Below are 19,009 nucleotides of genomic sequence, written 5' to 3'. Positions count from 1 at the left end.
ACAAAACCTGGCATTGGGCATTTATTGGATACAGTGGAGGGACTAGCCCCGAAGTCTATATACATTCAGAAGGCTAAATCAGGACAAGGGGCTAAAGGTCAAAATTATTTTAAGGGTCAGGGTTCCGGAAGTGGGGACAGAAGCGATGGTGTGAGGGATAAATTAGACAGGAAGGTTAAGCTCCTGACATATGACGGTAGGACTGAATGGAAACCATTTTTTGTTCAGATCTCTCACATTGGTGACCGATATGGCTGGTCAAATAGACAAAGGCTGGGTAAGCTCATTGAGAGCCTCCGTGACAAGGCCTTAACGTTTTTCAGTTCCCGGCCGTTGCATATACGCGACGATTATATTGTCCTTTGCTCTGAACTTAGCAAACGGTTTGGGAAACAAGATCTTTCCCACATTGTCAGACGTGAGTTGGCAGAGTTACGTCAAAGTTCAGAGGAAACTGTTGAGGAATATGCCGACAGAGTTCATGAGCTGGCTTCTGACGGTTTTTCCTGGGGCATAGGAAGACTTTGTACAAATCATGGCCGTTGACAGCCTCCTGAAAGGCCTGCTTGATAAGCGGGTGGCCCTTGCAGTTCTAGACAAGGCCCCTAGCACACTTGATAACGCGCTAGCATTAGTAAAGGGTGTTATAATCAACCAAAAACTCATATATGGGTCTACTAAGCAGTTCAATACCTGTAAATGGTATGACAGTGACAATACTTCGTATGGGTTTAAGGAAATATTCCTTTACTCTGAAAACGATTTGCGACAGAGGAAGACTCTGTTACTTCCGGTCAAGCTTCACGGTAAAGAATATCAAGCCGTTGTAGACACTGCTGCTCAGGTCTCTGTAATAAACTCATTGAACCTGGGACCCAATTTTTCTAGGGGAATCTGTTTGCGTGGGGTGGGGAAATACTCAAGGATCTGCGGCCGTATTTTGGACAAAACAGTCATTGAGGGTTAGGTTCCCTTCGTGACAGAATGTCTGTAGTGGTTGCTGATATCTCGGACCAGATGATCCTAGGACTCGATTTCTTTGACACACACAGGGCAATAATCAATCTGTCGCTGTATACTGTGGCGTTAGAGGGAAAAACCTATCCTGCGGTGTGCCATCAAGATCCGAATGAAGGCAAAACCCAAGTTTTCGATGAAAGAATAAGGGATAGAACTGTAGTGCCCCCGGCATCCTTTAAATCTGCACAGGCTGAATTAGTAGACGGTCCAAAGGGACATCAATTGGAAGTTCAGCCATACAGGGACACAAAGGGCCTTCTTGTTCCCGCCGCTTTACGGAAATACAGTGACAACATGTCCCTCAAACTATGTAACCCTACCGATACATGCATTACCTCAAACAACGGTTGTACCTTAGGGAGTGTTGTGGAGGTCAAGCATGTAACTGAGGAGGATAAGACGGCGCCTTCGTCACCGAAGGTTAGGGAAGTTCAACTGGAACAGGACGGATCATTGAATGACCGGCTGCAGAAGGCAAGATCAGCACGTCCTGCGTCCTTGATTGATCTATTTAATCGTTCGGCAAGAAAGTTGTCTCCAGATCAGGCATTAAAGGTTGCCGAACTTTGACCTGGAACTGTTTCGAGGGGATATCCAGCACCGGATAGAAACCGGTGAATCGAAGCCTATGATATATTTATAGATATATATTATATATATATAAACGTGTATCGGCCAGTAGAGTGAAAAGCAGTAGTTAGATATATCTATAAACGGGTATCTCAATAGAGTGTGAGAAGCAGTAATTAGATATATCTATAAACGTGTATCTCAATAGAGTGTGAGAAGCAGCAATTAGAAATATCTATAAACGTGTATCGGCCTAGAGTGTGAGAAGCAGTAGTTAGATATATCTATAAACGTGTATCTGCCTAGAGTGTGAGAAGCAGCAATTAGAAATATCTATAAACATGTATCGGCCGAGAGAGGGAAAAGCCTTAATAAGATATATCAATAAACATGTATCGGCCTAGAGTGTGAGAAGCAGTAATTAGATAGATCTATAAACGTGTATCTGCCTAGAGTGTGAGAAGCAGTAGTTAGATATATCTATAACCGGGTATCTGCCTAGAGTGTGAGAAGCAGTAATTAGATATATCTATAAACACACGTGTATCGGCCTAGAGTGTGAGAAGCAGTAATGAGATTTATTTATAAACATGTATCGGCCTAGAGTGTGAGAAGCAGTAGTTAGAAATATCTATAAACGGGTATCTGCCTAGAGTGTGAGAAGCAGTAATTAGATATATATATAAACGTGTATCTCAATAGAGTGTGAAAAGCAGCAATTAGGAATATCTATAAACATGTATCGGCCGAGAGAGGGAGAAGCCTTAATAAGATATATCAATAAACATGTATCGGCCTAGAGTGTGAGAAGCAGTAGTTAGAAATATCTATAAACGGGTATCTGCCTAGAGTGTGAGAAGCAGTAATTAGATATATCTATAAACGTGTATCGGCAGAGAGTGTGAGAAGCAGTAGTTAGATATATCTATAAATGGGTATCTGCCTAGAGTGTGAGAAGCAGTAATTAGATATATCTATAAACGGGTATCTGCCTAGAGTGCGAGAAGCAGTAATTAGATATATCTATAAACGTGTATCTCAATAGAGTGTTAGAAGCAGCAATTAGAAATATCTATAAACGTGTATCGGCCTAGAGTGTGAGAAGCAGTAATTAGATAGATCTATAAACGTGTATCTGCCTAGAGTGTGAGAAGCAGTAATTAGATATATATATAAACGTGTATCTCAATAGAGTGTGAAAAGCAGCAATTAGGAATATCTATAAACATGTATCGGCCGAGAGAGGGAGAAGCCTTAATAAGATATATCAATAAACATGTATCGGCCTAGAGTGTGAGAAGCAGTAGTTAGATATATCTATAAACGTGTATCGGCCGAGAGTGTGAGAAGCAGTAGTTAGATATATCTATACACGTGTATCGGCCCAGAGAGTGAGAAGCAGTGGTTAGATATATCTATAGACGTGTATCGGCCTAGAGTGTGAGAAGCAGTGGTTAGATATATCTATAGACGTGTATCGGCCTAGAGTGTGAGAAGCAGTAATGAGATTTATTTATAAACATGTATCGGCCTAGAGTGTGAGAAGCAGTAATTAGATATATCTATAAACACACGTGTATCGGCCTAGAGTGTGAGAAGCAGTGGTTAGATATATCTATACACGTGTATCGGCCTAGAGAGTGAGAAGCAGTGGTTAGATATATCTATAAACGTGTATCGGCCTAGAGTGTGAGAAGCAGTAGTTAGATATATCTATACACGTGTATCGGCCTAGAGAGAGAGAAGCAGAGGTTAGATATATCTATAAACGTGTATCGGCCTAGAGTGTGAGAAGCAGTAGTTAGATATATCTATAAACGTGTATCGGCCTAAATGCGAGAAGCAGTAATTAGATAGATCTATAAACGTGCATCTGCCTAGAGTGTGAAAAGCAGTAGTTAGATATATCTATAAACGTGTATCTCAATAGAGTGTGAGAAGCAGTAATTATATATATCTATAAACGTGTATCTGCCTAGAGTGTGAGAAACAGTAATTATATATATCTATAAACATGTATCTGCCTAAAGTGTGAGAAGCAGTAATTAGATACATCTATAAACGTGTATCAGCCTAGAGTATGAGAAACAGTAATTATATATATATAACGTGTATCGGCCTAGAGTGTGAGAAACATTAATTATATATATCTATAAACATGTATCGGCCTAAAGTGTGAGAAGCAGTAGTTAGATATATTTATAAACTTGTATCAAATAAGTTGTGAAACTTACGAAATAAGTTGAAGTCTGAGATTGTTTTGATATAAGACTAATATTGACAATATTGTAATGTATTAGGCTAAAGCTCATGCCATGCAAACGTCAATTAATTGAGCTACTGATGACAAAAAAAGGTAAATATATCAGGCTTATGTTGAAATAATACCATTTATATCGGGCAAAGTCTGTGAGAATAGTGATTAACTTAAGACTGACAAAATGAGTTGTTTATTGGTTCAATGCTAATAATACAAGTGCAAGGATCTGTTGGAATCAATGGTACCTGACTGATAGTTTTCCATTGTCGATGAACCAGGTGGTTCTCCTCTCTGATATATAACTTCTTCATTCCGAATCGTCCACTCTGTTTAAATCAGCAATAATATATCTATAATTCCGAATCGTCCACTCTACTTAAATCAGCAATAAATATATCTATAATTCCGAATCGTCTACAGAATGTCTGTAGTGGTTGCTGATATCCCGGACCAGATGATCCTAGGACTCGATTGCTGTGAAAAGCAGCAATTAGGAATATCTATAAACATGTATCGGCCGAGAGAGGGAGAAACCTTAATAAGATATATCAATAAACATGTATCGGCCTAGAGTGGGAGAAGCAGTAGTTAGATATATCTATACACATGTATCGGCCTAGAGTGTGAGAAGCAGGAGTTAGATATATCTATAAACATGTATCGGCCGAGAGGGGGAGAAACCTTAATAAGATATATCAATAAACATGTATCGGCCTAGAGTGTGAGAAGCTGTAATGAGATTTATTTATAAACATGTATCGGCCTAGAGGGTGAGAAGCAGTAATTAGATATATCTATAAACATGTATCGGCCTAGAGTGTGAGAAGCAGTAATTTGATATATCTATAAACGTGTATCTGCCTAGAGTGTGAAAAGCAGTAGTTAAGATATATCTATAAACGTGTATCGGCCTAGAGTGTGAGAAGCAGTAATTAGATATATCTATAAACGTGTATCTGCCTAGAGTGTGAGAAGCAGGAATTAGAAATATCTATAAACATGTATCTGCCTAGAGTATGAGAAACAGTAATTATATATATCTATAAACATGTATCTGCCTAAAGTGTGAGAAGCAGTAATTAGATAATCTATAAACGTGTATCAGCCTAGAGTATGAGAAACAGTAATTATATATATATAACGTGTATCGGCCTAGAGTGTGAGAAACATTAATTATATATATCTATAAACATGTATCGGCCTAAAGTGTGAGAAGCAGTAGTTAGATATATTTATAAACTTGTATCAAATAAGTTGTGAAACTTACGAAATAAGTTGAAGTCTGAGATTGTTTTGATATAAGACTAATATTGACAATATTGTAATGTAATAGGCTAAAGCTCATGCCATGCAAACGTCAATTAACTGAGCTACTGATGACAAAAAAAGGTAAATATATCAGGCTAATGTTGAAATAATACCATTTATATCGGGCAAAGTCTGTGAGAATAGTGATTATCTTAAGACTGGCAAAATGAGTTGTTTATTGGTTCAATGCTAATAATACAAGTGCAAGGATCTGTTGGAATCAATGGTACCTGACTGATAGTTTTCCATTGTCGACGAACCAGGTGGTTCTCCTCTCTGATATATAACTTCTTCATTCCGAATCGTCCACTCTGTTTAAATCAGCAATAATATATCTATAATTCCGAATCGTCCACTCTACTTAAATCAGCAATAAATATATCTATAATTCCGAATCGTCTACAGAATGTCTGTAGTGGTTGCTGATATCCCGGACCAGATGATCCTAGGACTCGATTTCTTTGACACACACAGGGCAATAATCAATCTGTCGGCATATATTGTGGAGTTACATGGTAAATCCTATCCTGCGGTGTGCCATCAAGATCCGAATGAAGGCGAAAGCTCAAGTTTTCAATGTGAGAATAAGGGGTAGAACTGTAGTGCCCCCGACATCCTTTAACTCTGCACAGGCTGAATTAGTAGACGGTCCAAAGGGACATCAATTGGAAGTTCAGCCATACAGGGACACAAAGGGCCTTCTTGTTCCCGCCCCTTTACGGAAAGACAGTGACAACATGTCCCTCAAACTATGTAACCCTACCGATACATGCATTACCTCAAACAACGGTTGTACCTTAGGGACTGTTGTGGAGGTCAAGCATGTAACTTAGGAGGATAAGACGGCGCCTTCGTCACCGAAGGTTAGGGAAGTTCACCTGGAACAGGACGGATCATTGAATGACCGGCTGCAGAAGGCAAGATCAGCACGTCCTGCGTCCTTGATTGATCTATTTGATCGTTCGGCAAGAAAGTTGTCTCCAGATCAGGCATTAAGGGTTGCCGAACTTTGACCTGGAACTGTTTCGAGGGGATATCCAGCACCGGATAGAAACCGGTGAATCGAAGCATTAGATAAATTTATATATATATATTATATATATATAAACGTGTATCTCAATAGAGTGTGAGAAGCAGTAGTTAGATACATAATGTATATCTATAAACGTGTATCTCAATAGAGTGTGAGAAGCAGCAATTAGAAATATCTATAAACATGTATCTGCCTAGATTATGGGAAACAGTAATTATATATATATAACGTGTATCGGCCTAGAGTGTGAGAAACTTTAATTATATATATCTATAAACGGGTATCTGCCTAGAGTATGAGAAGCAGTAATTAGAAATATCTATAAATTCCGAATCGTCTACTCTGTTTAAATCAGCATTAATATATCTATAATTCCTAATCGTCCACTCTGTTTAGATCAGCAATAATATATCTATAATTGCGAATCGTCCACTCTGTTTAAATCATCAATAATATATCTATAATTCTGAATCGTCCACTCTGTTTAGATCAGCAATAATATATCGATAATTCCGAATCGTCCATTCTGTGTAATTAGATATATCTATAAACATGTATCTGCCTAGATTATGGGAAACAGTAATTATATATATATAACGTGTATCGGCCTAGAGTGTTAGAAGCAGGAATTAGAAATATCTATAAATTCCGAATCGTCTACTCTGTTTAAATCAGCAATAATACATCTATAATTCCGTATCATCCACTCTGTTTAAATCAGCAATGATATGGTTCAATGCTAATAATACAAGTGCAAGGATTTGTTGGAATCAATGGTACCTGACTGATAGTTTTCCATTGTCGATGAATCAGGTGGTTCTCCTCTCTGATATATAACTTCTTCATTCCGAATCGCCCACTCTGTTTAAATCAGCAATAATATATCTATAATTCCGTATCATCCACTCTGTTTAAATCAGCAATAATATATCTATAATTCCGAATCGTCCATTCTGTTTAAATCAGCAATGATATATCTATGATTCCCAATCGTCCACTCTATTTAAATCAGCAATAAATATATCTATAATTCCGAATCGTCCACTCTGTTTAAATTGTTTGAATACATATATATTATAAAGACTAATATTGACAATATTGTAATGTAATAGGCTAAAGATCATACGTATAGACTATATTGATACCCCATTTCAGTATATATAGACAGAAATGATATCATTCCCTAGGTCACATTAGCCAATTATCCCCTACAGTAGATATAGACAGATATGATCCCATTCCCTAGGCCACATTAGCCAATTATTCCCTACAGTAGATATAGACAGAAAGGATATCATTCCCTAGGTCACATTAGCCAATTATTCCCTGCAGTAGATAGAACAATGAGAGAGTCATTTAATATTCTCAGTAAACAATCTTCTATGTTAAGTTCCAAATACTCTGCTGTTAAATGCCATACCTTACACACTGTACTTCTGTAGCTTGTTTACCTTGTACATAGATAATAACTTGTGTTCACTTACTCTTCATGAAGTCTGGGTCAATTTTCTCAGCCAAGTGACCGAAGTCGTTTTCAGCAAGAGACTGTAGAAACATGTCATACCAATTTGACTTCTTTCGGTAAATACGATCTAGTAAAAGCGCTGATGCAGCCAGCATTCCATGATTGCGATGTTCGGCTTCGATATTCTCATCATCCTCGCGACTCAACACGCCCTTCTGTATCAGTGAAGGAAGAATATCTAGCGGTTTCATGATCTTTTGCAGTGGCAACATAAATATCTCTATGATTCTCTTGTTGCGGTCTCTGTCAATCAGATCCATCTTTCCCTCTAGAATCATTGAGAGAGTTCCATAACCTGGAACAATGACACACAAAATATATGATATAATGGTATAATGGTATACCTGGTATAATATAATACCAGGTGACGTCATAACCGCTAACCGTGCTGGTATAATATAATACCAGGTGACGTCATAACCGTTAACCGTGCTGGTATAATATAATAACAGGTGACGTCATAACTGCTAATCGTGCTGGAATATTATAATACCAGGTGACATCATAACCGCTAACCGTGCTGGTATAATATAATACCAGGTGACGTCATAACCGCTATCTGTGCTTGTATCATATAATACATGTTGTCGCATAGACGTGTCACTTTCCCTTTGATCTAGCTATGGTATAACCAACTTATTTTACACAGTTTTACTAATACCATATGGTATAAGTGAGGCTCCTTACCTATACTGAATACAATAGAATTCTCCATTCTCATTGGTCAGCCAATGAAAGTGTACAGTGTCCAATTAGTGAATGTTAATAGGATATCGACACCGTGGGAAATAAATAAAAATACAAATACAGGAAGTTCAAACACATTTTATTCAGCAACATTGTTGCAAAAATTCAACAAATTTCGCCTTTACAGACAAGTTCCACGGTCGATCTTTTTTCCGTTTTGTAAGTAAAAGTCTTAGCATAAACTGGTACCAGTCGGTCTTGTAATTAAAAGACACGTGGCAATTGTGAAACACATTTCTGGACATATTAGAAATACAGCAAATGGAACATGGTCCTTTTCTGTATGCATGTTAATATTCACATTAGTAGGCTTAATATCTGAGTTACCATTTTTACATGTAGCGCCCTCAATTTTTACCATTTTCTCCTTCGGAGGGTCCAATAATTTGCTCACTTCTAACAGCGGTGCAGCACACAGTCTCTTAAAGCTTGAACTGCTGTGCTCCTGTGACCAGTTCGGGACATTATCAACTGTTCAAATGTTCTCTTAAAATTGTTACGTGACACTTTATGCGACAAGTCGGTTACATCATGGGCCTCGCAATATGTCAGTTATCGTACTCGAGGGGCGGAGCTTACATCTCTCGCGCTGCGCGCTCGAGAAGTAGCTCCGCCCCTCTCGTACAATAACTAACATATTGCTCGGTTCCTATGATATAACCAATACGTAACATAACCGTGCTTACATAAAAGTAATAGAGTCCATGAAGGTATGGATGAGATCTACTTCGGGTGAAGAATTCGGATAAGAACCGAATTATACCGACGACTTGTAACTTTCGACGATGGTATTGCGAAAACGCAAGAATAAATACAGTATAATTTCTAGACAACGATTGGCGCATGCGAAAGAATGGAATCTCTGGGGTAGATTACAGCAGCGCATTAGTGCGTCACTACGTGTTTGGTAAAAAATGTGTTGTTTTGACGGTAGAATATTTTCCGACAATGACGTCAACCAAAATGACAATCATCATTTTGATTTCATTAAGACAATCCCAATTTAGGATTGAGGAAAAAGTAGGTAGTGAACTCGGGGTTAACGAGTGCAGTTATGTATGTTGTTTTTATACATGGAACACTTCTACACATGTACAGACGCGGGGTGAATACATTATGTTTCCCCCTTACCTATCAGACCAGATAATCATATCCAACTCATAGGTTAGGATCACTCTATCACCAAAATAGATGAGCTGTATTCGTCGCAACATTCGGGATCTTTATATTGTCTTTATACTTCTTAACATCCGTTTTGTTTCCTGGCGTCTCGTTTGGCAATACCTCACTTTTGGCCTTAATGATACAAATTATTCCATTTAGGGTAATAACAAGAACTTGGTAAACCGTTATCAGTACAATGTGACCGGGTCCAATACTTTGCGGGGTGCATTCGGCATGGCATTTCAGTAAGGCAGCACTTTATTATAAGCATCAGATCCGCGCTATCGCAACTAGGCAAATATACTAGCATTATAGTCTCAAAAAAAAAACCCAAAAAAACATGAATGACCATAAACGACGTTAACCTCACGACCCATTATTGACTAATGAAATGTATTACTTTTAACTAAACGAGATAGAGTTATCTTATTCGAGGGCCAAGAGTCTGTTACTAAATCACTAGAATTTCACATAATTTTAGCCCGGGACTTAAGGTAATTTGGCCTCTCCACTCTTCAGCTGCGCTTGTATACGTCAGCGAAAAAGCAGTACATTCTAAAAACAACTGAGAGGTCCGTGGGCTTAAACGGTCACCTGTGTTTGTAGTTGTGATGTGACAAAACAAATGGTACATATAATACTAATATGGCTTTTTGAGAGTGGTTTCTTGACATAAACGATGTAAGGGAGTGACTAAGATAGGGCTTGCATTGAGATGCCGATTTTAGAAAAAGACAGAAATAATAGACCTATAAAATACAACATATTATTTTACCCCATCCCAAGGGAGAAGGAAAACTCCTCTTCAATTCTTTCACTGCGACACTTTCGGTTTCCATTTTTTCTCGATCTGCATTTCTAAGGGCTTAACATACTCTTTGATATTTATAAGTGACAACAAAACGATATTTATTAAATAGTAGAAAGTTCCTATGACAACTGATCAGGTTGCCGCAATGCTTCATGGAAGAACCACCCATAATGTCAAGTACATGTATTCATCGTTATTTAATCAAATATGATTATATTGTCAAAATTTAGTGCCTGGTGACGTCACAAATACCTACCGTGTTGTTTCAGCGCATTCACTAACATCCGCCATCGCCCCCGGATCTCCGTCTTTTCTACCAAGACGTTTAACAGGTGCTCTGTACCAGCCCTGTCACTGCTCTGACGAGTCAAGTTTTTGATTGTTGAAGCGTCTGGACCTACAATGTTAACAGGCTACTTATCAAACAGAATGCAAGAAATTCAAATAAAATGTTGAATTTATTACTGAATGCTATTGTTGCAGGTTTCTGTCGCCATCTTGGGTCAGAGGTCACATAAGTGGTGAAAACTTTGTCAACAAGTAGGGCGATGCTGTCAGTCGAGACGGCTATATGCTGTTGAATTTCGACAGTTTAAGGACACGTTTGCCTTAAACGAGGGTTACCAATATAAGACAACAGGTCCGAACCTATGAACTTATTTCTTCTGCTTCGTCTAAAATCCTAATCACCAGCAATATCATAACTTGGAAGCAGTCATTCTGCGACAACCTTGACCTGGCATATATATTTACGTTAAAGATTATCTATGTACATGTATTTAGGGTGTTGCGTTTCTATTGCGTGTGAGTGTAAATACTCATGATAATTTTATAATATTAAAAAACTATTGTTAGCCGTGTTGAATAGCATGGTTTCATAAATATCCACCATCAATTCACGGTTGATGGAGTCGCAATAACTGACTTTTGCTAACATGTTTGTACATCAATCTTTAAAAGTCTGTCGTTGGATCCATATTAAACTCTGGCAAGCCTGTCTCAAACCGTCGTTAAATCAATTATTTATCCACGGCCAGTTATCAGGGTTTGTCAAAGTATCGAAAAAAATAATTAGTTTTAACTCTAACTTTACAGTTCATTACAGACTATAATCAAAATCGTCAATTTTCCAAGTATGGTTGCATTGTCTTGTCGCAAAGGGTGCTCTGGAAAAGGATTGTAATTGGATTAGAGTAGATAAATCCCGATAAGAGATACGTGGCAATAACGAGGCGCGGGTGTGTGTTTTTAATGGCTCTCTTTTTAATTTTGATAAGCAATAACAAAATATATGATTACAAGGGCACTCAAAATGACACAACTTGAAATGTGTTATTTGCACTTTAATAGAGACGACGATTTGTCGACCTATAGTTTTAAGTCGCTAATTTTAAGAAAATGGCTGAGAATTATTAACTGGTGATATGATGAAACATAACCACCATTTAAACTAGTGATAGGGATGGGACATCCTCGATGCTCCAGTACTAGTGGGTACGCTCACTTTAGCTCTCTTCACCGGTACCGCTGGCATACAGTTGAAGGCACACGGCTAGCTATTTGATTGGTCTCAGGTAAAACAAACCTTACCAATCACCAGTCTGATACCTGTCCTTTAAAGATTACAAAATGGCGACACCCGATCGCGACCGACCCATTGTTTTCTGTAACGTCCATACAACGTTCGGCCGACACATTGTTTTCTACAATGTCGGTACCACGTTGGGCCGACAACAAAACGTTGAGATACAAAAAATGCAACGGGCATGGAGCGATACCGTTGCAGAATATGCATTTATACATTGTTATGTCTTTCATTAAAATTTGGTATTTTGTAACGTTGGTGCCACGTTGGGCCGAAACATTTTTTCTACAACGTCGGAAAAACTTTGGGACGACATCTAGACGTATCAATAAAACATGGTCGGTTTGATATAGATAAATACAGCGTTGGACTGACAGCATTACATGTTTTATGAGATAACAGTGCCAGATATTTCGTTTGAAACTGGCGTTTTTCTAAACGTTGGTGCCACGTTGAGCAGACAACTATATATTTGAACAGAATTTAATTCAAAAGGAGGATTCTAACCTGAAACTTTTCTGGAGTTTATTCGAATAAAGAATGTAGAGTGAAGAATAAAGATAGTATTCTCCTAAATCGCCAACATTTGCCATGCACAAAACATTGCCCGTATGACGGCGAATCCCGTTATCTTATGTAACCCATCTACGTAACTATAGCTACGGTCAGCGCACACATACTGCTTTTGAATGGGAGTCAACGGTGTCCGCCACCTACATTTTCTTTGTTGGAACGACCGGATGCTGGACACGAACTTCTCATATTTATTCCAAGTAGGTAAGCTCTAAATATATTGTTGTTGGCATGCATCTTGTTCATATTCATAACTTTAACAGTCTGTAACTATTTGTTATTTAATTAAGGTAAAATATCCTTACTATTACAAGGCTTATAACAGTGTATATGTGGATTAAATACTCATAACATAAGAGTGTGGAATTTCGTATATGTGTGTGACTATACAATACATTATATATTTTGTACCTACAACCTTAATTTTATCATATACGTATACGTAGTCTGAGCAAATATCAGTACCGGGCGGTACATGTTTATAAAACTCTTATCAGTACCGGGCGGTACATGTTTTATAAAACTCTTTCATGCCCAGGGGTGTAGGAGGGTTTTGCCAAATTTGAAAATCCCGACGGTGGAATTTCCCTATCCTACACTCTTGGGCATGAAAGAGTATTTTTCTTTCATTCCAACCACCAGAATAAGCCCAGAAACCATGAAAATGCGTTTGAACTGGCCACCATTTTGAAAATATCAATTTCCCCCCTGATCGACCTTTTTAGACGAAAACAAATCAGCCAGCCAAATTAAGCATATCCCATATTTGCAAACAGTGTTTGCGCAGAAAAATTAATCACATTTTTTTAACGTGTACGGTAAATATATCGTAAAAGGTTTTAATTTCATAACGTCACCTTTTCCGCAGTGCAGCATCGGAGAGTTTCAAATTCATGACGTCATGTCATTGTTGAGCCATTGTGACTATACGCCACGTGAAATGGGGTTTAAGATATATAGGATCTTACATGACTTTCCATTTCGTATGAGATTTATGAAACGAATCTAAGATTTTTTCAATTTTTTAGAGAGCCTCTGGCGTGCTAAAATGAAAAATTATTGACGAGTTTCATCAATTTCATATGAAATAAGATTATTTGTTTCACATAATCAAGATTTGTTGCATTTATTCGTGTAAAACGACAATTTCCATGCAACCTTGAAATGTAAAAAGCCGCCATTTTGACTCCAGTGCGTAAATCTATGACGTCATGTACTTGTCCTAGGCGTGACGTCACAATTGAAACAATTGAAACTTTCAACCAATCACAGAGCTGATAGGTAATGTTACATGGGTTAATACGCAAAAAAATATGATATGGGTATATTCACTGGATATGTGATAAAGAAATTTCCTACACCCCTTTCTTACCCTGGACAGCTTTATCATACACACTTGATTGTAAAATTATTTTGAAATGAAAGTGCATATCGATATCATAGTATACTATGCAGGAAATATGCTAATGATCCTACTGTTTGATAAACTATTATCACAATTCTTAAATCGTTGTTTAAACTGCAGAATATTGAAATAAAACAGTTCAACGTAATACTCACGAATTTTATAATTTGTATGTTTCAGGTGCACATGAAGTTTAAAATTGCTATACTCCTAGGAGATGGCAGTCAGGAGCCCGCATTTCTCATGCAACAGTGACTAAATAAATACTTATTCAAAACATGACAGTCCTGTTGCTTTAATATTAATGTTGACATTGTGCAAGTATTTCGTTACATCAACTTAAAAAATATGGATTCGCCTCATGCAAAACTATTCTAGTTCTACCATTTTCTAGTTCTACCATATATAGTGACCACCTTCAACTAATTGAAGATTTTGTCACGAAGTTGGGTTTATGCAGCACAAATGACAGACTATATATACTACATAATTATTAATCACTTAGTTAAAGTTAACAGAAGGAGAATTTAGTTCGAGGAGAGTCCGAGAGAGAGGTCCGAGCAAGCCAGTGATTGGGCAGCCCCCACCGACAAAGCTTGTTCGGAAAAGGGGGAAAAGAAGAGAAGTGGTAAATTATTATTTGAATTCTGTTGAAGTAACTAATTACTCTGCATCTTCAATTTTATAGGTGTGGCTGGAAAGAGATGTTTTGAAATAGTTGAAAGTGGGTGCATTAACGATGTCCGATGGTAATTTGTTCCAGTCTAGTATGGTACGAGGAAAAAATTATTGTTGTCGAGTTAGTGTTTTCGAGTATTGCTGTTGGTATTGGACCTGATGGGAATTTCTAGGAATTCTTCTGGCTCGGTTCATCCTGTCAGTCGAGGATATGGCCCCCGTGCCCTGATGTATTTTATAGAACATCTTTAGGCGTGCATCTTTCCTACGATCTGACAGGCTGCGCCAGCCAAGAGTACCAATCATATCTGTTACACTAGAGGTATTCCGAAAGCGATTTGACACATAACGGACTCCTCTCCTCTGGACCATTTCTATTTTGTTGATATTATTTTTTGTGTAAGGATCCCAAACAGAGCAAGCATATTCTAACGAGGGTCTTACCAAAGATTTGTAAGCCTGCTCTTTAAATGTTGTTGAGCTAATTTATAGGTTTCTTCTGAGAAATCCTAGAGTAGAATTTGCCTTGTTGCAAATCTGATCTACATTAGAGTCCCATTTCAAATCTGATCTGAGGTTTACACCTAGGTATTTCACAGAATTAACATGTTTTAATATTTGACCATGAAGAGAATAATTAAAAATAACAGGTGATTATTTCTTAGAAATTGTGAGAGCATAACACTTATCTGGGTGGAAAGCCATTAACCATTTTTTCTCCCAAAGGGCTAGTTTGTCCAGGTCAGACTGTAGGGTGCTTGCATCTTTCTCTGACGTAATTGTCGGATATACGATGTATCATCCGCAAACAGTCTGACCGTGGAGTTCAAGCCAATTGGCATATCATTGATATAAAATAGGAACAGACTAGGCCCCAGCACAGGTCCCTGAGGGACGCCGGATAAAACTGGTACATACTCAGATTTGACGCCTTCAACAAGTACTGATTGGGTTCTATTATTTAAGAAGTTTGAGATCCAGGAAGTAGTTTTATCATCTATGCCATAATGACTGAGTTTGTTGGTAAGAAGAGAGTGGCTGACCTTATCAAATGCCTTGGAGAAATCCATAACTAACACATCCGATTGTTTTGAGTTGTCAAGAGTTTTGGTAATATCATCAACAAATTCTAAAAGTTGTGTCTCGCAGGATCTGAATTTCCAAAAACCATGTTGGCGAGGATACAAAATATTGTGATGATATGAATGTGTCATGATGTGTGACACTATGACATGTTCCATTAACTTACAACAAATGCAAGTGAGTGAGATAGGTCAGTAATTTACAGGATCATATTTTTGGCCTTTTTTCAAATATTGGAGCAATATGGGCGGTTTTCCAATCTTGCGGAACAGTGCCAGATTGTAGGGACGAGTTGAATATTATACTCAAGATAGGGGCAATTTCACTAGCCAATTCCTTCAAAACTCTTGGACTCAAGTCGTCTGGGCCTGGTGCTTTGGAAATATCAAGATTTTTAAGTAGTTATTGAATACCATTTGGGGTAATAAGGGGGGTGTTCATGGTTGGATATATCTGATCTGGATTCATATAATTTTCTTTAGAAAAGATGTCAGGAGATATATTTTTGGATGTAGAAAAAAATGATTCGAATTGCTTATTGAGTAGGTTTGCTTTTGATCAGGAATCTGAAATGAGTTTGCCATCCTCTTTTAGATGGGGATACCTGTGAAGTCTGTTTTCTTGTGTTTTATGTAGGTCCAAAAAATGTGAAAGTTCCATTGACCGAAGTCTCATCTGGAGTAACTATGATTTCTACATATTTCCAATACTCCTGCCGAATCATTTTTTGGATGGAATGTTTCAGTTCTTTATATTTCTTTGTTAGATCTTTATCACCAGACTTTCTTGATTTTTTAAATAATCTGTTGCGTTTACTAATCAAATGTTTAATTTCATGAGATATCCAGGGTTGGTTTTCTTTTGGTTTTGATATTTTGTGTGGTATATGTATATTCACCAAAGAGTTCAAAAATGACTTGAAGTCACACCAGATGGTATTAGTATCAGAAATATGCTCCTTATTAGAAAATTGAAGCTTACGATAAAACAATTCTAACTCATTCTTCATAGATTCCCAGTTAGCTTTTTTGTATAATGGAATTTGTCTTGGTTTTTGTTTTTGCTTTAAAGTAGAAGATAGGAATGCGACAAACACAATGTCATGATCTGAAATGCCAGACATTACTTCAATACGAGGGACTTAGCTCGGATGGTTGGTGATGATAAGGTCCAAGATGTTATTGTTTCGTTTGGGCTTTTCTACTAGTTGGTTTAGTCCTGCATCGTCAAGGGAGGTGCCAAAATTGTCATGAATTTTTGGGTGGAGAGTATTGGGTTTTAGAATTCTATGCTCCCAATCCCAACCTGGGAGATTGGAATCTCCTCCAATGAGTAGACTTGCATTGCGAATAGTACATGCCTTCCTCATAGATGTGTCAAAGCTTATCAAATTTGAACTGTCTGCTGTTTTAGGATTATAAAAAGAACATAAATACAGGGTTTTACAACCTATCATTTCTATTTTACAATTTCACACTCATCTGGTGGTAAAGGTCATGTTCTTCAGAAGAAACAAAATCTTTCTTTATTGTTATAAGCTGCACCCCACCACCTGTTTTTTCACCGACTCTGTCCTTTCTGTATATGTTAAACCCATCCGGAAAAACTTAAGTGTCTTTAATATTTGGTTTGAACGATGTTTCAGTTCCAATGATGATATCGGGCTTGACACTGTCAATAACATGATGAATAAGATGTTGCTTTAATTGTTCAAATTTATTGGAAGTTTACATTCAAAATACGTAGTAGCTTACAAGAAGATTTTTTAGAAAATGTTGTTTTCCTGACTGGAGTAGATGAGTGCCCTGGATTAAATACATTAGAAGAGGTCTTTGGGCTTATCTGGCTATCAAAACTCTTTACACAATCTAGAAATAAACTTTCAAACGGATTTGGGGTACAGATGCTTTGCAGATCAAATAAGAGAGTGGAATAATTTGGGTTATCACAGATAATACAGTGCCAGCTAACCATACTATCGTTCAATTCCTCCTACGACGTGCTGTTAATGTTTTGACAGTCTACATGAAACCACTGGTCACATGTTTCACAGACAATTCCCTTATGTTCCCAGGTAACGGTCTTATCGCAGCTGGTACCACAAAGATATTTAGTGCTATCGTTGCTAGGTCCTGGGTTGGATTCAATGTCATTAGCTCTTAAGATGACCAAGACCAGCATATATAATAACACCTTTTTTCTATTCTCATTTAATGAATTTAACTTGTAAACTGATAATTAGTGTGTCATAACGAAATACTTGTCCATTGTGTTTCGTCTTATAATGATGAGGACGGAAAGAGTGACGAAACGTACATGCATGGAAAAACGACTAGACGAAAATGGTGATAACATCATTCTGACATTTGTTTATTGTAGCCAGTGTCACATTTCCTACACAACGTTTATTATTGACATGTGACCACTGTTGTACTGACGTCGGTACCTGACATTGGACCACCGGTGTAATGACGTCGGCCCAACGTTACATTCCTGCACCAGATGTGGTACCCAACATTAGACCACCGACGTACTGACGATCGCCCAACGTTATTTTACATACGTTAACAGAACGTTGGGCCAACATCAGAATTAAGTGTTGGGCCAGTGTTGGCACAACGCTACCCGTCGTTTAACTAACGCTTATATGCATGTAGCTCTGACTTCGAGCCAACTTCACTACGGTGGACAAACGTATGTCGAGTCAACGTTAACGCGTACGTTGATTTGCCAATGTCGGACCAACGTTTGGTGTCACGCACGCGTTGGCCTACCATGACTGCTAGCTTGGCGTTGAATACAAAATTGAGGATGCTTCTTAATAATGGCGTCGAAACTGATCGATTACACGAGGATAACTAAAATTTGGGGAAAACGACAGCTGCAACTGGAAGCAAGGAAACATGTTAGTCATGTAAATCAAAATGAGCGAGAAGGGTGGAATGTATGCTATGTAGGAACTTTTCCAAATATATATTTACATTTCTTTCGGGTTCTTGTTTGTACTATATTGGACGAAGGGTGATAAATATAACTCGCACATAGAAAATATCAACGATCAAGTCAATACACAAAGCCTACTAAATGTTGAAACTAAACATGAATGATTTTAAAATCCCTTGTGTGTGTCATTGTATATCTGTGTGTGTCTGTGTATGGAGGTGTATCGGTGAGTATGTGTGTGACTTGCCGTACCAGTACCGAGACTGTACAGTCTGGTATATATTGTACGTATGTGTGTGGGTAA

At 37.8% G+C, this 19,009-nt stretch overlaps 1 protein-coding gene across 2 annotated transcripts in view; it reads right to left on the bottom strand.

Annotated features, from left to right (window-relative positions):
* LOC110460513 (probable ATP-dependent RNA helicase DDX58) overlaps nt 1-19,009 on the bottom strand; it is a 64,916-nt gene that overhangs the window by 38,835 nt on the left and 7,072 nt on the right. The window contains exons 2-4 of one of the 2 annotated variants that reach the window (XM_021513460.1): nt 10,695-10,835; nt 7,676-8,011; nt 6,972-7,052 (exon numbers count right to left, since the gene is read on the bottom strand). In XM_021513460.1, coding sequence (XP_021369135.1) covers nt 6,972-7,052; nt 7,676-8,011; nt 10,695-10,835 — 558 coding nt within the window. Of the gene's footprint in view, nt 1-4,095; nt 4,297-6,971; nt 7,053-7,675; nt 8,012-10,694; nt 10,836-19,009 lie in introns of those variants that run through there. The other variant, XM_021513461.1, reaches the window with a different exon arrangement.

Source organism: Mizuhopecten yessoensis, unplaced genomic scaffold (genome assembly GCF_002113885.1).
Source record: "Mizuhopecten yessoensis strain PY_sf001 unplaced genomic scaffold, ASM211388v2 scaffold10413, whole genome shotgun sequence".
NCBI lineage: Eukaryota > Metazoa > Mollusca > Bivalvia > Pectinida > Pectinidae > Mizuhopecten > Mizuhopecten yessoensis.
The sequence above is the reverse complement of the archived record's forward strand: the minus strand, read 5'-3'. Positions and strand labels throughout refer to the sequence as shown.